Source organism: Silene latifolia, chromosome Y, assembly GCF_048544455.1.
Source record: "Silene latifolia isolate original U9 population chromosome Y, ASM4854445v1, whole genome shotgun sequence".
In the NCBI taxonomy this organism is placed as follows: Eukaryota; Viridiplantae; Streptophyta; class Magnoliopsida; order Caryophyllales; family Caryophyllaceae; genus Silene; species Silene latifolia.
The window spans coordinates 158,368,862-158,390,962 of NC_133538.1; the positions used below are offsets into that span (position 1 = coordinate 158,368,862).

The window sequence follows — 22,101 nt, forward strand, 5'->3', positions numbered from 1 at the left end:
AATTAATAAGTATAAAAGCCAAGTGATGTAGCAACAAGGATAAAGGGTAAATGACGGTCTCCAATCCTCCTAAACTTGAGCAGCAGTATTGATTAACTTGAAGCCGACTAGACAGGATCGGCGACTTGGGGGGTCTGTGTCCTGGAAAGCTTGGTGCGAGTCTTGTCAATGAAGTTCTGATAGAGGTAAGAGGCAAACCCCCAGAGTGCCTGTAACATTGCAATGATCTTGATGGCATTCATCTTGTCATGGAACACAATAAGAGAAGCTAGAGGGCCCACGGCCAAATCAACTGTACTTATTGCATTGGAAAATAAGGATGACACCAGAAAAATTAATCCCACGACTCCAACTGATGCCATCTACCAGCAAACTCCTGTCCAACTGATGGCATTCTTGTTATTGCTCCCAGTATGTAATATCTAAAAAATAAAATTCAGCAACAAGGGGTTAAAAAGATCACAAATTCTCAAATGTAAGAAATCATCAGTCATAAGCCGGAATTTAGTACAATCTCAGAATCCATAAAAAAAACATCCTCAGGTTTGATAGTTTTTGACATGCTATGAAACAGGTGGTATTGCATGAATCGCAAGTGTTGCATGAATTGAAAGTGAGGCTATCCATCAAACAATATTCAATTGACAGTTAGCATGAATCGAAATTCGAAAGTGAGGCTATCTATCAAACAAGGGTCTAACAATAATAGGGAGCAAGTAATCATAATGTTCGACAACGAACGAAAATAACCACACAACACAAAAGCAATAGCGATCACCACCCAATCTTCTTAATGAAGATCGAATTTAACGGGATAATACATCTCACAAAAAAGACCAATCCAACCAATACAAATCCAATCTTTGTGCTTTTGTGCTATTGACAAAGGAATAAATGCAATTTTTTGAAATTCAAATGAACATGCAATTAACTGAATAATAATCAACGAATTTGTATAGAAATCACCCGAAAAAACAAAACGATTAAATCAAACACAGTCGTCTTACCGTTATTTTCACCGCCGTCAATGTAATCGGCGTCAGGCGACATGTTGAAGAGCTCCACCATTTGCCATTGATGGTGGTTCTGATGGCGAATTTGTGATGGTTGATCTCAGAATGTTTGGTGTCGACGGCGGTGGAGGTGGTGGTGAGTGAGGTGAGTGGGAGGAGATTTGGAAGCCATTGATGAAGGTTTGAAAACATAGAAAAAAAATTGATTTGGGGATTTTTGCGTTTTTTAGGGTAGTGAAAACTGGGAGTGATGCGTGTGTTTTTTGGTTTTAAAATATTAAGATATCTAAATCTCAGCCCTTTATTTTTGTTTATCTAGTGGCTGAGATTTTCCAAACTCACAACTCACCGTAAGAACCAAACTCACGAGATCCCTCTCTTCTCTCTCTCTCTCTCTATATATATATATATATATATATATATATATATATATATATATATATATAGTTTAATCGAATTACAGTTTAACCGTATTTAACTAACTTAAAATAGTCGCTAATTAATATGCAAAGTCAAACTTATATAACAAATTGTACCCCGTCACTTCCAAGTTTCAAGCACCCATCTGCCATCTCACTCTATCTCCAGTCAACCACACCACATACTCTCGCCGCCGAACACCGGAGTTCCGACTACAAGCCGTCATCGCCATATCCTAATCAAGACCAGCGGTGCAATTTTGGTCGAACACCATTTGAACTCTCTCTATCCCATCCACGCACCAAAATTAGGCTCCTCCGACCGCCGTCCTGGAGTTCCGTTTATCACTTAAATTCCACGAGGAGCCGCTCTAGCTAAATTTCGTCGTCTATTCACCGTCGAGAAAGGAGTTAATCTTCAGGTTATTGTGTTGTGCATGTGAGCTGTTGTAGTTAATTTGATTTATTGAATTTGATTGTTAAGTTGATCGTTTCGAGTTTCTGATGGAATGTTGTTTGGGGTTTGAATAGTAGGCCTTTGAATGATGATGAAAAGAGACTTCAGATGCCGGTTGTTATTACTTGTAATGAGATTAGAAGAGAGGTTTCTGCTGCGCAGTTAATTGCTAAACAGCAAATTGATTGGACTTTTACCTTTGATAAGGTGATAGCCTTTTGTTTTTGGTTTTTTGTTGTTTCGTGGTGTTGGATTTTTTTTATATTACATTTGTTGAGGTGTTATGTGATATTGAAATATTTGCATTTTTGGAATTTAGTTATGAACCCAGTTCTTGGTTATTTTTGGGTATTGTTATTTCCACTTTTGGAAGCATTGAGCATTGAAGGTAAGATGTCAAACATAAGGAAGTGTATCTAGCTATGTATCTATCAAGTTAAAAGAGTGCACCTAGTTAGCTAGATAAATGTATCTACAAACTTAAAGGAATGTATGTAGCTAGTTAACGGTAAGTATCTAGCAATTTAGAGGCGTGTATCTAGCTATCTAGAGGTATGTATCTAGCAACCTAAAGATGTATCTAGCTAGCTAGAGATTTGTATCTAGCTAGTTAATGGTAATAATTTTCATTATTTTGATTCTGAAATTCGGAGCTTCGACGTTTCACTATATATATGACAGGCCAAAATGACATATTTTGTATTTGTAATACTATTGCAGAAAAGAGATCTAAGACAATATTTAAAGAGAGAAAGTTCCATGATTTCCCTTTATTTGAGTTCACAAAAGAAAAAAATAATCATTGGCATGAATACCTCGAGCAAGCTTACCCACTACCCCCAAAGAGCGTTGCTTATGGCTGGGTACGAGGGTTAGATATATGATAATATCATTCCTGTTGAATTGTGGCTGACCATCCTAATATCATTCTTCTACTCGAGCAATATGTGACATACGGAGTATATGGATTTTCCCTTGCTCTATGCTCGACATTTATAAGATCCATATTTCTGTACTTGATCTTACTCATGTGTTATCGGCTAATGGTATGACAGGAATCACAGAAGGTACCACTAGCAGAGGAGACAAGGTTGGACGAGAAGAAAATAAACAACCGGTGGAAAATAAATATAAATGTGGAAAATCTAGTGGAAAATCGATGGTGCAATTACTTTCTTGAAATCTTACTTTGTGAATCGATGGATCTTGTGGTCGGTGCACCTCTGATTCCGACCGTGATGGCGGGAATGGGGCTAGTTGTCGGGTTAATTCATGTATTGGTGCTAGAGGTAGGTTTTGTTGTAGTAGTGTTGGTGGCAAGGTGGGTTGTCTTAGTTGATCTTTAGATAGTGGATACACAAAATAGCAGCCCAGATACACATAGTATTAGTGCTAGATACACAAATCGAATTGCGTATCCGGTAGTAATACGATGTGTATTTAGTAGTAATACCATGATATTTAACATATATATACAGTTTCCTGAACCGATATATGTCAATTATATGTGCAATTTTTTTATTTTGGTATTTTAATGGTCTAATTAAACTATTTGCCTGTAGTGAGACAAAGGGAAACAAGGAGGCTAAGGTTAGTCTTCAAGATAGTGAGATCTCAGGCGAGTGTCGGGGTTGGATCAAGCAACTATGACGGGGAACCGCAAAATGATGGTCAGAATGTATCTTCTAATGGCTCCACCAATGGCGGTTCTCAACTGTGAGCATCAGTTTTTATTTAATTTTTTTTCCTGTAAAGTTAATCAAAACTAGACAGGCTTATCGATTGGTTCTCAAGTTTTTTGCATGTTAAGGTTTATAAGAAACTTGAAACTAGACAGGCTAATCGATCTTTTTTATCACTAGGTAGTCATTATGATTACTTTGTTACCCTCCCTGGGTCTTAATCATGTTCCACAATACAATAGTTTATACAAGCTTGCAGGTGGATATAAAAAGAACTTGAGTGCTTGTGGGAACTGGGATGGGTGGGATGACGGCCTACTCTGACGTTGTTGAAGCTTTGATTGACAAAGGACACAGGAGATTTTCTCCTTATTTTCATTTCTTATTCTATTACAGACATGGCTTCCGCCTTGCTTGCCATTGACCTTGGTTTAATGGGTCCAAACTATTCTATCTCGACTGCTTGTGTCACCTCAAATTACTGCTTTTATGCTGCTGCAAATCACATTCATCGTGGAGAAGCTGATGTGATGGTTGCTGGTGGAACAGAAGCTCCGGTTATTCCTATTGGATTGGGGATTTTGTGATGGGAGAAGGAGCGTGTTTATTGGTAAGACGGCGTTTTTTTTTATTTGTTTCTTCTAGTAATCCAGAGTCTATATTGCTTGTCATTCATCAGTTTCACTATCCCGCTGTATTTAGGACTCACGGTCTGTGTTACGGAGTATTTTTCTCGTCATTTTTTTTCCGAATCCACAAGAAACATAACAGGCATATGGTGAATACTCCAAAAGAAGTCACCCAGTGCTTATGGCGTATGCAAATTATGCTGTTTTTGTATTCCGTGCTTGCAAAAATTATTTTTGCGCACTTTTTCTGATGGAGTTGTTGTACTACTTGGATACCTAGACTGTTAGAGTAGCTTCTCTCTTTGTCACTAGTAATCTCAGAGGAATACCGGAGTATTTTTTTTCTTGATGTTTTCTTATGCAGTTAATAACCATATCTTTTATATTTAGGTAATGGAAAGCTATCTGCACTTCGAAGTTAAACAATGACTTGTTAAGCAATAAGCACAAAAATCTTAAGATTAAGATTAAAAGAAAAACTTAAAACTTGAATTTGGGTATGAACTATTAAATTTATAGCAGAACATAATAGAACAAAAGCAATCACGGCTGTGTTGTTGTGCTCAGTTGGAGCTAAACTCACATGAATCGCTAGAAAATGTATTATTGGTATTCAATTAATTATAGTTGGACTTTGAATGTATTAAAATTGGTTGTACTTTTTGAATGCAATCGACTGTGTTTTGTAGTTCTTGAGTGTGCATTGGATTATGAGTACATGGTTTATGATAGTTTTAAGCTCTTAACTGATGAGACTAAGCATGTCAAAATAGATTATATTTACCATAATACTATATGTGACTGAGAAAGGTTTATATTAAACGATAGCATATCGTTACCTTGCGAAATTGGTCACATATAGTACTATGGTAAATATGCGCTTTTCCACTCACATATTGTGTAAACTCTTGGAATTTTAGTCCGTCTTTGGATTCATGCTGCTAGTAAGGTTCCAGAAACAACAACAAGAGCAATGGGGGATTTTTACCGTGAGATATATGCAGTGGAAGGGGTTACTAATCTCAAGTTTCCTGATCACTATCCAATTTTGAAATTAATGTGTATGGACATACCTCCTCTACTTATGATGGCAGAAAGGAGCACATTATTTTTTATATGTATATTTGATTCAGTTAGGAACTATTTTTAAGATAATGTTCTAGATTTAGGTTGCATTGAGGTGGTTGGTTGTCTTAGACGTGAAGAAATGGTATTCTGGATTTCCCTTTGATGATCGGTAAAACTTTTTAATCATTTATTCTATTTTCAACTTTGAACGATTTAGTTTATAAACATTGCTACGATATTGATTTATTTTCTAAGATGAAAAAACACAAATTGAGAGGCCCCGAATACGTAATTTGTTAATCACTTCCGATGTAGACAGGAAAGCGTGTTTTGGATGGCCTATCGAGTCATTCATGCTTATGTTAATTTTAGTAGTGCATTGTCTGTACTTTGTATTCGCTATACTAGCAGGTCAGATTTCATGGATTATCTCGACCGTGATTTCAAGGAAACGAACCTGTCTATTGTATAGCCAACATTATTATGTGGAAATATTGTCGGTTATTCTCACATATGAAGGAGCATGGTCTGAAACGTCGTTGGTCTTCCGTCTTCTAGCATCACTCGAAAGTCGAAACCTACTGAATTGCATCATTAATTTTCTTTTCTTTCTCTTCTTCCTCTTGGTTCTTTCAATATAACTTTTACTAATGTGAATGAACAGTCGATTCCTGAATAATCTTACTCTTATGGTCTGTTTGGCATATGGTCATAAGAGGGGCTAATTCCCGAAACGATCTTATAATAATATAATAATTTGACAAATTATGAAATGAGTGTAACTAAAATTATGTATCTAGAAATTTAAAGGAGTGCAACTAGGTAGCTAGAGTAATGTATCTAGTAACTTAAAGAAGTGTATCTAGCTAGCTAAGGATATGTATCTAGAAATTTAAAGGAGCGTATCTAGCTAGCTAGAGGTATGTATAGTTATAAACTTAAAGGAGTAGTGTGTATCTAGCAGCTTAAACGAATGTATCTAGCTAGCTAAAAGTTCGTATCGAGCAACTTAAATGAGTGTATCTAACTAGTTAAAGGTATGTATGTATTAATTTAATAGAGTATATCTAGTAACTTAAAAAAAGTGTATCTAACAAGCTAAAGATATGTATCTAGGAAGGTAGGTAACATTTCCAAGTGGAAATGAGACCAAACAAGGGGGACGGCTATCCTTAAGTAGGACGCGATATATTTAGCAAAGATTATAATCTCCAAGATGGGATCAAACATTTTAATTTATATTAGGTGATTTTAATATATTTAATGATAAGTAAGGAAAGACTAAAATGCCCGCATTTATGAGAAATTTTTTAGTATACTCCCGAGCAAATTACAAATTTAGAATACTAAAATTAAAAGATGATCATAAATAACAATGTAAAATTACTATTAAATTATAAACAAAAAATTTAACTAGTGAAATGGCTTAATGATGTGGTACACCATATATAGAATCTAAAGCAAATATCACAAGAACTTTGCAAATTACAAAAACTTAATCAATACTGTAACACCCCCATATACCGAGGAGCCTTAACTAGACCTTCCTTAGCATATAAGGGCGTTACCATCTCGGTTGCCCGAGGTAAGTAATCATCAAAAGTCGATAAAAGAACAGTTATAGTTAAATATACAAGTGTTACAACCAACCAACAAAATAAAGATACAACTCGTCAGCTACACACTAACTCTATCAGAACTCGTGATGATTCATCCCTGCCAGGACTCCAGCTTTCAACCACATCAACGCCTGCTAAGACTGACTGCTCACCATAAGGGATCACGACAGACACATAAACAAACAAGACAACCACACAAAGTCAGCAACTGAGGCAGAACACAACACAAACCAACAACGATCGTCAACGCAATAAAAACACAACCAGTCACACACAATCACACCCACTCCAATCAATCTCCACCGATCGTCCACCGGACCGACCACAGGGGGGACCGCAGCCTGCTTCCACCTAAGCCCCGCTCATCATATCGAGCGATAACCCTGTCCCATTAATGTGCACATCCCCTCCCGTGGCGGGTTCCATGGAGGGCAAAACTAGGGCGTGAAGCCACTCTCGCAAGTGACTCCACTCACCCGAGGACGCACCTCGAGAACCAGAGACAATCAATCACAGACAGCTGCAATACAACAACAACCAATAAACCGTATACACCAACCGATTACCGCATATACTCTGCCACACAAACACAACACAACGCAACAACCACGACACACGACCGACACACTAGACCATCCACAGAAACTGAGTAGGCAAACCTACCTTTAAGCGACTGCAATGATTCTATGCCCATACACGCAATACCCAGCAATCAAGCAACACCTATATACACAACACAAACATCTATTACTACCAAGCTAACCCTAACTGCAAAGACAAAGATACGGATGATGATGACGACATACTTACAAGAGGAAACCTGGCAAAGGACCGCTACCCGACTCAAGCTATGCACTCCTAAGGCACAAGGACCTTCAAAGGCTCCCATGGAAGGTATATGGTGAAGGTAAGGGAAGGAGGCGGCCTAAAGATCTGAAGAAATGAGGCGGAAATGATTTGCGGTTTTAACAAAACACGAATATAAACCCTCGCTGAAAAGACGTTACTCGATCGAGTATCCTAGCTACTCGATCGAGTAGCCTCTACTCTATCGAGTACCACCCTTAACTCACAACACAGGATAACTTTGGTACGCACTTCTAAGGACTATTACTGCTCCCAAGGTCGGTCAACGCTGGTCAACGGGTCTCTAAAAGGACGGGTATTACAAATACACTGCTAATCGGACACACGATCACATCCTGGCTAGTGGGTAATGTCAAATACACATATTTACCAACACATATACACTTGTAAGTACCCCAGATACACATATTATCTTGTGTATCTACAAGTATTAATTTGTGTATACGGAGGGATTAGCTTGTGTATCCGTCACCCAACTAAAATATCATAGCCCACCACCACCACACAAAACCCGAGGAATCCACCGCCACCACCACCGTACACAGCACATCAACCTTACCTCCACCATCCCATTACTCTCTTCTTCATCGCCACTAATCGCCATCGGATCTCCGGGTATGAGGCTCAGCCTGTAGAACGTTCATTTATACAAATCATGTAGAATACCTCATAATGTAAGACGGTTCTTTAACATGACAAAAATTAGGCGAGCCTTTGACATATGCGAGATTCAACTTGTTAACTCGAAATCTTATTGTATGATCCTCGTATCCTTATTTCTGTTTGCATTTTTACCTAAAGTGGAGAAATTGCACAAATGATAGAATGAGAGAATTAAAGAGGGCTCTTCCTTATTTCTGTGTCTACAGGCTCTTCCTTGATAACCCCATCAATGCCGAAGATCTTATGTGGTAGTCGACTTATTAAGCACTTAAACACTAAGAAGTCTCCTTGAACCAACGAATGATTTCTCACGTATTCATTCTAGCCTTTTGTTATATATACGCGGCCATCTTGAACAACTTCAAGTTTAACTTTCCAAAGTTTCCCTTGCAAATTCCGCAGTGACCTTCTTTGGAATGCATCCATTGAAATATTTGATAAATGGTGGCGGTATGAGCTGTAATATGAACATGTTCAAATCGATTAAAGCAAATGAGAGAGCATCTTCTTCGATAGAGTTCGTATGAGACAGTTTCACAATAGAAAGGAAAGGAGCCATTTTTGTTTAAGACCGTCTTAAGTTAAGACCCCTCATAACCCGTCTTTCATTTTAACCTTACTTGAGAGCCGTTTTAACTTAAGACGGTTTTAAACAAGAAAGTGGCAATCTGGGGAAAGTAAAAGGGATCCCACAAAAGTGTTGCAGTATATGTACTCATACAGTCATACTACTCCCTACGTTCCACCCGAAACAATATATGAAACGGTAAACAAATGATGGAGACGGAACATACCAGCTTGTTATTGTTGTGCTCAGGGAGATATAATTTGAAGAATGAAGGAGTTGGTTTGACCACCATGCTTAACTTGTCTCCTACAGGCTCTGGAATCTGAGTTTATGTTAAACTAGAACGATGATTTATGATAATTGCCAATGATGTATTTGATTTTATGTTAAACTAGAAATGGAGCATCTTTTACCCTGCTATAGTTCAGCAGTTTTATGGCTTATGAGTGAATGACAAGTTAAAACCTGTAGATACACAAGTTAATACTTGTAGATACATATGTTAATTGTGTAACTAGAATAACATTTAGTATGTATCTGGTATGCTATCTAGTGTATCCACCCTAAAGCATGAACAGCCATAGCTTACTGCCACCGACCACCACCACCAAAACCGACCAACACCACACTAGATGGTCCTTCATTCTTTTGCGCACCAGCACAACCAATTGTCCCACCGACCACGCACAACCTCAGGCCAACTACCGAAACGTCACTCGATACCGACAATAACTCTCTACCACCGCTCAATTGCACCCACAACCTCCCCATTACCACAATGCTCTATCACAACTTACCCCAATGACCACATCGACGACGCTCCAATGACAACCACAGCCATATAACCACGAAAACACCACTCATAGGCACCTCCTAACAGCGACATTCCCAACCGTTCAAGATCGATTCTCCGCCATAACCGCCGGCACCTTCTCTAGATTTTTTAATTCTTTTAAGACTTTAAGATCCGAATCATTAATTTAGCAAACAGAAACAGAATTCCATAAAATAATCGCAATAATTACGACACGATAATGGTTGATGATGAGGTGTTGTCGGATCTGAGACGACGCTGTAGTGGCTGAGTATGAGGCCTTCAAAAGAGGGAGAAAATGGAAAATGGAGGAACACTTAAACTCCGACGATGGTGCGCGGCCTGAGAATATGTCGGCGTCAGGATTGTCGGCGATGGTGCGATGGCGGTGCACAACGACGTTGGGTGTGGCGGCTGATGAAGGTGGTGGGTGAGTGAGTGGGTTTGAAAGGAAGAGTGATGTTAGTAGCTCGTGTTTGTCACTTGGTTTGCCTTTGATTTGGTTGATCTAAGGTCTGAGAAAGAGTTCGTACGGTTCGCACCCTAATTTAGTTCGTACGAGATCCTGATTCTATATATATATATATATATATATATATATATGTATATATATATATATGTATATATATATATATGTATATATATATATATGTATATATATATATATGTATATATATATGTATATGTATATATATATGTATATATGTATGTATATATATATGTATATATCTTCCCATGAGAACCATGAGAACCCCATGTTCAGAACTTTAATATCAAATGTTCAGAACCCAAAAACTCCCTTATTTTCAAAACCGCAAGCTTAACAGCCGTACCACCATTCCTGATTACCACCATCAACCCCATTCGCATGCAATAACCTGCCACCCCACATCAACGCCGCTACTGTGACATAACAACCACTATTGTCCCTGCACTTCGACCACCATTTCCGCACAAATCACCACCACCATCGACATTATCAACAAATACAAACAACCCAAAAAGCTAAATTACCTCTATCGTTACCATCGATCATAAAATCGACACCGTTAACCGAACTCTATTCACCACCATGAACAACCTGGTACTCACCATTGGCCGCCAATCACCACCATCAACCACCACGACCTACCCCTTCCCTGTTTTCCCTTAATATCACCGCTCTCCTGTTCGCGTCGCACCATCCCTGCTCCCTCCTCTTTCCGTCGAGCCCATTATAGGCCACGACCCTTACGTCCCTCGTCGCACCACCGTGAGCCACCACCTCCCTTTAGTCTTCTTCTTCTTCTTCTTCTTCTACTATTGTTTCCCTTCTTATTCTTTTGTGTTTTTAATCTTGTAATCAACCACCACAGGTCCGCTACCGTTGTCGCCTGAACCGCCTAGCCTCGTCGTCGCCGTGTCAGCCTGCTTGGGTATGTCGTTTGTAGGTTGATTTGTGAAGGAGGTGTAATTTGTTTTTAAATAAAGAAAATGGAAATGGTGGGTTATAAGAAAATTGAAGGACGGGATTGACTTAAATAAATACACACGGACTGCCAATATTACCAAGAATGATAACGCAGTGATTACCATACTCTCTGAAATGGCTGAACCTTTGCTACAAAAGGGCTGAACCTTAGGTATAAATGTTCTGAATCCGAGGTATTAAGGTTCTGAACCTTTGGTACAACAGTTCTGAACCCAAGGTTCTCACGATTCTCATATAAAAGGGGTTCTCATGTGATCTCAACCCCATATATATATATATATATATATATATATATATATATATATATATATATATATATATATATATATATATATATATAGAGAGAGAGAGAGAGAGAGAGAGAGAGAGAGAGAGAGAGAGAGAGAGAGTTGTGATCCCGTGAGAATCGCTAAATATTTGAGGATTGAGGATTAGTGAATACAATATCACAGGTTCTTCAATAGAATATCACGAAAAATCGACCATTGCAAAAAAAAAAAAAAAAAAAACTAAAAAAATTGTAATTTTTTTTCACAGGTGTTTTTTTTTTTGTGATATTTTATCGAATAACTTGTGATATTGTATTGAAGAACCTCTGATATTGTAACGAATCCTCAATCCTCAAAAAGATAGTGTATCCTCACATGATCCCATTTATATATATATATATATATATATATATATATATATATATATATATATATATATATATATATATATATATATATATATTGCATCCATGTTTGAGTTAGATGTCATTAGTAGGAAATAAACGCGCAAGTAATAAATCTAAATTAATTCAAAGGTTGTAGTTATTTAATTTCCGTTTAGTAACTTTTATTATATCATCAATCAATATTATGTGGAAAATAATAGGTGTCTTATGTTACAATGTGTATTACACGTTTTGTTACAACAAATGGTTTGTTTATTCATGTTGTTTGATATCTCGAACTTCGAGGACGAAGTTTATTTTAGGAGGAAGGAATGCGATACTACAAATGTTTTGAGTTATTCTTGTGACATCTTGTGATAAGATTGGTGGGATTGATAATCATAAATGGATAATTGTGTTATCATAGGTTGGATGGTGCTCAGTGTGTGGATGTTTATAGATGTTCTTTTAAGTAGTTATGGGCAAACTTCGGGACGAAGTTCATTTTAAGGGGGAAAGACTGTAATACCCCGTATTTAAGACGGTAGAATTATATTAAAATAAGTTTTAAATCATATTTGATAATTTAATTAATTGGATAATTAATTTGTAAGACGGAAATAAAATAACCAAATAATGTTGAGACGGAAATTGAAAGACCCGTGTATGGCTCGTGTGTGAGGTGTGTGGTGTAATATTAATGACGAAATTATAATCATATGTTACTACTACTACTACTACTACTACTACTACTACTACTACTACTACTACTAGTACTACTACTACTACTACTACTACTAATAATAATAATAATAATAATACTAATACTACTACTACTACTACTACTACTACTACTACTACTACTACTACTAATAATAATAATAATAATAATAATAATAATAATAATAATAATAATAATAATAATAATAATAATAATAATAATAATAATAATAATAATAATAATAATAATAATAATAATAATAATAATAATAATAATAATAATAATAGTTGTTCCGAGTGTAATTCCAGAGCAAGTATTGTTACCACCCGTGGCTTGTTGAATGATGTCTTGAGTTGGATCCTCTTGTCTTTATCGTCCCTCTCGGCCTCTCCTCCGCAACAATGAACGAATCGAGGGCTTGGCTTTGAGCTGCGTACTCACTCCGACGCTCAAGTCAGTAAACTTAGAGGGATAAGTTGTCACTTGGTTAAGTGCGTATTGTAGAGCGATAAGGGAGATATTACCAGATGAATAGTGATTCTTAGGTTAAATTGTGGATCCTTTCCTCAATGAAGGTTGAGGAGTATTTATAGACTTTCACCTTTTGTCACGTAGTGGCCAAGTGGCTAGCAGGTGGAAAGACCATTATACCCTCGGCCGATGGAACCATGGCAGGCGCCGAGGGGCCTTGGATATGAGTACGCGGATATGTGTCCCTACCGGCTAGTTGCTGGCCGAGACCTAGGAGACAAAGCCGATGGGCAGACGGCTAGGGTTTGTCTAAGTCGTTGACTTCTTTGTGGATATCTTTGACCTTGCTCGATATGTTGACTTGGTCACGGTGCGAATATGCCCTATCAATTTGCCCCCAGCGTAGTCTATGCCGTGGTATGGGCTCCGATGTATGTTTGAGCGTATATTCTCGCGCAAGTAATTTTGCAAAATTTTTCTCGCATCGGCTTCTTCTCGTTGCCGCTTCTTCTACCTTGGCTCGATTCTGCTTAGGCCGTACCATATCCCCCTTCCACATGGATGTGTAAAGGGCATCCGATGTGGAAAAGAAGGTGACGCCGGCCGAGACCAGGTATAGAGTCCGGTTGTTTTTGATTGCCCCGGCCGGCGTGCTACCTAGCCAAGTTGATTATGTGGCGGCGGAGAACAAAAAGCTTGGGAATTCGTTGAGGAAGGTGAATAGGCAAGGAGATATGAATAGGCGTGTTGAAGACGCTTGTCACCGCTTGCGTTGATTGACGTTCAACTGTTACAACGATTGACATTCCGTGGTTGCATGTCCGACACGTGTCTCTTTGCTGATTGGTCGGGCGCTTCATGGGTCGTTCTTCTCGATTGGTCCTTCTTCATGGGCTTTTCCCTATAAATAGGGCAGTTATTCCGTGAAATTGGCCACCAATTTCATTCTCTCCAAAATTTTCTTCTCTCTAAACTTTCAAGGGCTTCTTTGTCTTCTATTTCTCAGAGTTGTTACTCCGGCGAGTGTTTTTCTTCAAGGTAAACAAACAATTTCTTCACTTCTTATTTTGTTAAGTAATCATTGCTATCATGTCTTCTGCTGACGCCGGGACCAGCACTTCTGCGCCGGGGGGTTCCCTGTCGCGTCTTGATGGGGAGGGGATTCTAGATGCCATCCCGATAAGGTTTGGGGGCCCTAGGTCTCCTTCTCCCGTAGTTGATCCACCAATTTTGGAGGAATGGGAGGATGAGGATGATGATGTTGATGATGATGAGAGGACTCCTTATGATGGTGAGAGGCCGTCTATCCCGGATCATGGCGAGGCCTGCACGACTGGTCTTGACCGTGTCTGGACTAATAAATTCGCCAGCTGTTCCGGTGGGACTCTTTTCGGAGACCATTTCTCCTTCGGTGAGGGGTACAAGATCGTTATCCCTGAGGAGGGTCAGGCGGTCTGTTGCCCTCCTCCGGGTCACATCGGCGTGTATATCAGGCACCTGGAGTATGGGCTCCGGTTTCCTTTGAATGAATACGTCATGGCCATCATCAAAGCTATGAACGCGCCGTGGCCCAACCGCATCCGTTGGCCATGAGGACGATAGTCGGCTTTGTGTGGCTCTCGTCTCTTTAGGGGAGATCCCAACGCTTAACTTATTCCGCCGCCTTCATCATCTACTACCGTCAATCGCGGTAAAGTGGGGTGGTACAGGCGTGCGAGACGGAGCCGTGCTTCGTCTCCGTGTCCAAACTTACTTCTTGCAAGGACTGGCAACGGCGATGGGTGTATGTTCAAGTGCCGGAGGACTACCCATTGCCTCGGTCTTTCCATAGCCCCGTTTACTTGCGGTGTGAACCGGAAGAGTATGAGGAATGTATCTCCCGGGTAAAGTTAAGATGGACGCTTCGATGGTCCCTCTTCATCGCGGATGAGAAGCGGGCGATGCAAATGTTTGATGCTTTGAGAAGGGATGGCTGCCCCGACTCGATTATTCTTCGTGATGAGCCGCTGCTGAAGTCGGCCTCATACCGGCCTCGGCCCGGGTGAGTGGGGTCGGTGTGAGGCCCATTTTTGCCTGTTATGCTCTTGTTTCAGAGCTTTGTTTTACTCCTTTTATGTAACCTTTGTTTGATTGATTTTTTTTTTTTTTTTGCAGACCGGTTTGGCCAGGATCTGTCTGAGAGGACCTTGGAGAGGTTGGGGCTCGATAAGGACAGGAAGGTCGTTCAACGGCATCCTACGGCCGACCCGCGTGATCGTAGACCGCTCCCAACGAACTCATGGATAAGCAAGAAGTCACCGGATCCGGCGGCGCCCAAGCAAGGGTTCTCGAGGCGTGCCGAAGAGATCAAAGAAGGCGGCGTCCGAGGTTGGCGACGGCGCTGTGCAACTCCCTCTTTGACCCCGGGTTCGAAGGAGCATGTGGAGGTCATCGATATCACCGAGGGGTGGTGACCGTTGCTAAGGGCCCTTCTCCTCTGAAGAAGAGAAAAGAGCCACCGTCTGCTTCCACCGTTGTCGGGAGAAGATCGACTCACCGCCCTCAACTAAGAGGGTCCAGACCGGTACGGATCTAACTTGTGGTTCTGGATTTAGCCGGTTCGTTGGACATCCCCGATGACAAAGCTTTTGATGTGTCAATGCATGGTGACATGGATGCTCTGTGTAAATTTTTTGTAGATCCACCTTTCGGCAGTCGCCGTTCACCGAACGGCATTAGGGAAGCGAACCGAGAAGGCTATTGAGAAGGCGGATGACAGAAATGTCACCGTTGACTCCTCAGCTCAAAAGATTCCTCCCACCGAGCTTGTGGCGAAGGGTGTGAAGATATATAAGAGGCTGGCGAAGTGGACCCAACTAGCCGGCTCCCACATCATGGAGCAGAGAAAGCCATGGCCCAACTGGGGCCACCGATCGCAAAGCTTAAGCTTGATCTCTCTCGCCGCAAAGGGGAAGCCGGGAAGGCTAAGTGGATCTCCTTGCGCCAAGAAGCGTGTGGAGGAAACTGAGAAGCTGCTAGCGGCCGAGAGGGCCAAAGTTGAGGATGCTGATGCCGCCACTGCCAAGATGATGGAGGAGCGGGACAGGTATAAGGGCGCTTATGACGCCGTGGTTGCCAAGAGGGAAGAGTGGAAAGATCTGTTCCATAACCAGACGGAGGCGCTCAGGGACACGCAGGCTACCCTTGCTCAGAAGGAGAAGGATATTGAAATGCTTCAAGATGATCTCCTCCCTAAAATGTGCGCCCAATTCCGGGACCAAGCCGAGGAGGCGACCAGGGAGGCAATCAAAAAGCTCATCCCCGACGGCTCCTTCCTCGGGATAAATTTGACCACCGGACGAGATGGCTGATGTTTGCGGAGGCGTGCCGCATGAGAAGGCAGAGGCGCGAAGGCGGCTCAGATAGCCGAGGCCAAGGCGGCCTATGATGCAAAGGTGAAGGAGGCCGAGAGGCTAAAGGCACTTGAAAACGCCGAGCCTTCTCCCGAGCCGGCCACAAGATGCCGCTTGCATCGATGGAGGGCAAAGAACAGCATAGGGAGGCGGGCGGTCATCACCGACTCACCCGGATCTCGGATAACTTTAGCCGTTCAGGGGCCAACTATCGAGCCTTTCCTCCCGCCATCTTTTGCGCTTCAAATGATATGCTTGTAATCTTTTGCTTTCCTTTTCCTTGTTTTGTTGTAAAAACTCTTGGTAGGTTGTGTTTAGGCTTATCCCTATGGGGACGGCCGTCGTCTGTATTCTCCTTTCAATTATTTTTAACGAAGTTTGTCTTATTGGCCTTTAGCTTGGCCGGGGCTTTGATCACAATCTTTCACTTGTCTTCTTGCGTTATTTAATTGAGTGCCTTCGTCTTTACCGTCGGCATGGCCGAGGCAGTTTAGAATGCATATCTCAACTGTGTTTAACGTCTTTAGCGTATCGACCAATGTGTCCCCGTCGCTCTCGGCTTTGGCCGAGGTAATCGGGGTTACGGCTCGATAGCCTTTTTTCTAGCGTATCGGTCATTGTGTCCCCGTCGCTCTCGGCTAAGCCGAGGTAATCGGGGTTATGGCTCGATAGCATTTCTTCTAGCGTATCGGTCATTGTGTCCCCGTCGCTCTCGGCTAAAGCCGAGGTAATCGGGGTTATGGCTCGATAGCATTTCTTCTGGTGTATCGGTCATTGTGTCCCCGTCGCTCTCGGCTAAAGCAGAGGTAATCGGGGTTATGGCTCGATAGCATTTCTTCTCTTTGGGTGACTGCCGGGTGGCAATTATGGAGGGGACAAGCACTTTGATGGAAAACTTGGGTGATTCATTTGTTCGTTATGATCGTGCGTTGGGGTGTCCACAATGGGTTTGGACACCTCCGCCGCTATACAAAGTACTTCCTTAAGTTGTCGGTGTTCCAATGGCTCATCAAAGGCACACCCCCCCATGTCTGTCAGCCGGTATGTGCCCGACCTCATTTCTTCAACTACTTTGTAGGGACCCTCCCAGTTGGCCGTCAGTTTACCATGAATATTTCCTTTGTTGGTGGCGGTAAACTTCCTTAGACTAGGTCTCCTACTTTTAAGTCCCTTTTGTGGACTCTTCGGTTGTAGGCTCTTTTCATCCGGTTTTGATATACTGCCAAGTTGAGGCGTGCTGTATCTCGGCTTTCTTCGACCAGGTCTAGGGAGGCTTTCAGGCCTTCCTCGTTTTCAGCTGGGTTAAAGGTAGCCGTTCTGAATGTTGGCACCGTCGCTTCAATTGGTAGGACTACTTCGGAACCGTAGACTAAGTGGAAGGGGGTGTACCCCGTTGCTTCTTTCTCCGTGGTCCGAAGGGACCACAGGACACCGGGTAGTTCGTCGGCCCACCTTCCTTAAGGTCTTCAACCTGTCTTCTTCAAACCGTGAGGATTGTTTTGTTGGTCGCCTCCGCCGCCCGTTGCTCGTGGGTGGCAGACGGAGGAGTATGCAAATTTGATACCAAGCTCTTCTAACCAGTTCATTATCGTGTCACTCCAAAACTCTCGGCCGTGGTCAAATACCATAACTTGGGGTAGTCCGAAACGAGTTATAACATTTTCCCATTACCTTTCTCGACGGCCGGCGTGGTCTTCGCCGACATCGCTACGGCCTTCAACCCATTTGGTGAAGTAATCAACGGCGACGATCAAGAACTTCCTTCCTCCGGAGGCCGTTGGGAACGGCCCTAGCATGTCTATCCCCCACTGTGCGAAAGGAAGGGGACAAAGCACCGGTTGTAGGTCCCGGAGGGAGCGTGTACACGGGCATGCATCCGATGGTTCGTGCACTTCTTTGTCTTTGTTCTGAAATCTTGAAGTATGGTGGGCCGAATAGCCGGCTCGGAGAGCTTTGTGGGCTAGTGTTCTTGCCCCCATGTGGTGTCCACAGATGCCTTCGTGAATCTCACGAGATCGCTCTGCGTTTACCGGACCGACACACTTCAAGAGTGGTCTTATTACGGACCTTCCGTACGCTTCCCCTTCGAATACCAAGTACCCGCGCGATCCTCTTTATCTTGGCCGAGAGATTGCGGTCCTCCCGGAACTCACTTCTAAGTTTGTATTTCATTATCGGAGTCATCCACGTTGTCTCGGTCTCTATGTTGCCCACCATGCCGACGGTCTCGGTGATGCTCTTTGCATTCCTGATATCTACCAAAGACGGTCACGGTTGACATTCTTGATGGTTGAGCTGGCAAGTTTTGAGAGAGCGTCGGCCCGGTTGTTCTCGGATCTGGGAACGCATTGGATTTGGAAAGATTTCAATTTCGCTATGTCGGCTTTTACCCTTTCTAGGTACCTTACCATTCCGTCGTCCCGAGCCTCAAACTCCCCTCCGATTTGGTTAGTAACCAACAAAGTGAGTCCGTCTTCAACACAATGTGTTCTCGCTCCGGCACCCTAGCTAGCTCGACTCCGGTTATCACCGCCTCATATTCGGATTCGTTGTTCGAGGCCGAGAAGGTGAATTTCAAGGCATACTCAAACTCGTCCCCGTTTGGGCTGATGATAAGGATGTCGGCTCCTGGCCGTTCGTCGTGGAGGAGCCGTTTGTAAACCTCCCATACACCGGTTTGGCTCTTCTTGATATGTGCATTGGGCCGGAAATCTGCAAGTGCTTGCCCCTTTATCGAAGGCCTTGGTTTGTACTTGAATGCCGAAGCCGTAGAGTTCCACCGCCCATTTGATGAGCCTCCGATTGTTCGAATTTTTCCAAAGCTTTCTCAATGGCCGATCGGTTAGGACCGTCATGGGGTGTGCGTCAAGTAGGTTTTAACTTCCTCGCGGCAACGACGACGGCGAAGGCCGCCTTTTCGATTAGCGGGTAATTTCTCTCGGCAACAACAGTATGGTGACAAAGTAGATTGGGTGTTGCTTTGTTTGTCTTCTTCCCGATGATTACAAAGATCGACCGTGGCCGAGGTAATCGCTATATATAGGTATAGCGTCTCCCCAAAGATCGGCCAGACAGAGTTGGGAGAGTCCGAAGATGAGCTTTCGATTGCTTGAAAGCCGTGCTCTGCTTCCTCCCCCCCGAAGTCTTTATTCCCCTTCAACACTTTGAAGAATGGGGTGCTCTTGTCGGTGACCGAGAGATGAAACGGGCGAGAGCCGCCATTCTCCTAAGTTAGCATCATAACTTCTTTTCGATTCCTTGGTTCCGCAGTCTAGGATTGCTCGGACTTTGTCCGGATTGGCATCGATGCCTCGCACCGACAAGTACACCTAGGAACTTACCCGCACGGACACCGGTTGCATTTCATTGGGTTGAGCTTCATCTTGTATTTCCTTAGTGAACAAAATGTCTAGTGTAAATCGGCCAGTGCTCATTGTCGACTTGCTTTTCACAATAGCGTCGTCGACGTAAGCCTCAATGTTTCGCCCTTTTTGATTTTGGAACACTTTGTCCACAAGTCTTGTATACGTTGCACTGGCGTTCTTCAAACCAAACGGCATCATTTTGTACATGTATGTGCCGTTAGCGATGATGAACGCGCATTTAGGCATGTCTTCCTCGGCCATGAATACCTGATGATACCCTGAGAAGGCGTCCAGCAGGCTCAGCATAGTGTAGCCTGCGGTGGCGTCGATTAAACTATCTATTCGAGGCAAGGGATAGCAATCCTTGGGGCACGCTTTATTAAGATTGGTAAAATCTACACACATCCTCCATGCCCCAGATGACTTCCTCACCATGACAACATTAGCTAACCACTCAGGATAGGTACAAGGCATGACAAAGCCGGCCGCTAGTAATTTGTCTACTTCGGCCTTGATGGCCTCGTCCTTCTCACCGAGGAGTTCCTCATCCTTTGCTTAACCGGCGAGCGGTGGGGAGTACGTTCACTTGAACGATCACCTCCCGGCTCACACTGCATCTCGACCGCCGAGTAGGCGAAGACGTCTTTATTTTTCCTCGGCGAGTCCAGGAGGTCGGCCCGAATTTTGGTTCCGTCGACACCGACGGTTCGGTGCGGCTGGATCAATCTCCACCTCTTCTGTCTGCTCCTTCAATCATGCCGATAGTTCGGTCGTCCTCGGACACGGAATGTCTTTAGATATCTGGAAGGATTTTAATTTTAAAGCGCCAGCTTTCACCCTCTCTAGATACCTTATCGTCCTACAGTCCCGAGCCTCGTACTCTCCTTTGATCTGGTTGGTCACTAAGAGCGAATCTGTTTTCACCACGACATGCTCTGCCCCGGCGGTTTTAGCTAGCTCGACTCCGGTTATCACTGCCTCGTACTTGGATTCGTTGTTTGAGGCCAAGGAGGTAAGCTTTAAGGCGTGCTCAAACACGTCTCCGTTTGGGCTAATAATAACGATGCTGGCCTTCGAGCTATCCGTCGTGGAAGGGCCGTTAGTGTGTACCTCCCATACGCCGGGATCCTTCTCGTTCTTCGAGACGAGCTTATGTGCTTCCCCCCGGTCTGAGATGTATATTAATGTCAGGGCCCGGATGGATATTACAGCGTCGGTTTTACTCAAAGTGACCCGCCCTATGAGAACGTTGTAGGCAGACGTGCCGTCGATGACCACGAATTCGGACATAACATTCTTGGCTGCACTTCCCACGCCGAACCTCACCGGCAGTCTGACTGACCCCAGGGGTACCAGGCCGGCCCCAGAAAAACTGTACAACGGGTTGGTGCAGGGGCTCAAGTCTTCAACCCTCAGACCGAGGCTGAGAAAGCATTCTCTGTACATAACGTTCGTGTAGGCGCCTGTGTCAATCAGGCACCTCTTCACCAAGTGGTTGGCTATGTCCAGGTGGACTGTAAGTGGGTCGCTGTGAAGAGCGACGACTTCCTCGTAGTCCTTCTTCCCAATGGTCATATCGGGGATGTTGGAAGCGGGGGTGGCTGTGTTGGGCACAAAGTTGATGGCCTGATATGGTTCGTTCAGGTGCCGTTTGTGCCCATGAGCGGACCCACCGTTCTCGTTGCCCCCGATGACACCATGGATTACTCCTATCCATTCAAAGGCGGATTTGCTATTTGACCCGCCGGCATCTGGTTTTTGGCCTCCAGCAACATATTTGCCGAGGCTCCCCTTTCGGATCAGTTCTTCAATGGCATTCTTCAGATGTCGGCAGTCGTTGGTTAAGTGGCCGGTGTGGCCGTGGTACTCACAGTACTGGCTCGTGTCACCGTCACTCCTCGGCCTAGGGGGCCTTTCCCACTTCTGACCCTCGTTCTTGCTCAAAGCAAAGACCTCGGCGGCCGATGCGACTAGGGGGGTGTGATCATCGTACCGTTTTCGTTAATACGGTCCCGAGCTCCCCCCAGCATCCGCCGAGCTCAGTTTTCTGGCAGACTTGTCGACCGTGACCCATTATTGTCACGGCGTCTTTCATCCGGTTGTCCTCCCGGTGGCTCTTCTTCTCTCGAGTGCCCACCTCGCCGTGGTCTACCCAGTCTTGTGATAGTCCTCTACCTTGATGACTTGGTCACCATCTTCCCGGCGGCATCCAAGCCCGTGCCTCCGC

The 22,101-nt window shown here is 43.3% G+C and overlaps 1 protein-coding gene and 1 long non-coding RNA gene across 6 annotated transcripts; one reads left to right on the forward strand and one right to left on the reverse strand.

Moving 5' to 3' along the window:
- The first annotated feature begins 1,536 nt into the window (after window positions 1-1,536).
- LOC141634206 (uncharacterized) lies at window positions 1,537-5,431 on the forward strand. Of its 5 annotated transcripts, none has more exons than XM_074446460.1 (5): window positions 1,537-1,871; window positions 1,967-2,096; window positions 2,945-3,178; window positions 3,452-3,605; window positions 3,968-5,431. In XM_074446460.1, coding segments are annotated over exons 1-4 (369 nt in total). In that variant the 5' UTR covers window positions 1,537-1,869; the 3' UTR covers window positions 3,455-3,605; window positions 3,968-5,431. The 5 variants fall into 5 exon arrangements, with proteins under 5 accessions (XP_074302561.1, XP_074302562.1, XP_074302560.1 ...); XM_074446461.1 differs by having other exon boundaries at window positions 2,945-3,163; XM_074446459.1 differs by having other exon boundaries at window positions 2,945-3,051.
- A 1,265-nt stretch (window positions 5,432-6,696) lies between these two features.
- Window positions 6,697-10,323, reverse strand: LOC141627223 (uncharacterized). The gene is made up of 3 exons (XR_012536786.1): window positions 9,212-10,323; window positions 7,551-8,874; window positions 6,697-7,031 (listed from the first exon to the last, which is right to left on the reverse strand). It is a non-coding gene; the product is annotated as an uncharacterized LOC141627223 (long non-coding RNA).
- Window positions 10,324-22,101: the final 11,778 nt, after the last annotated feature.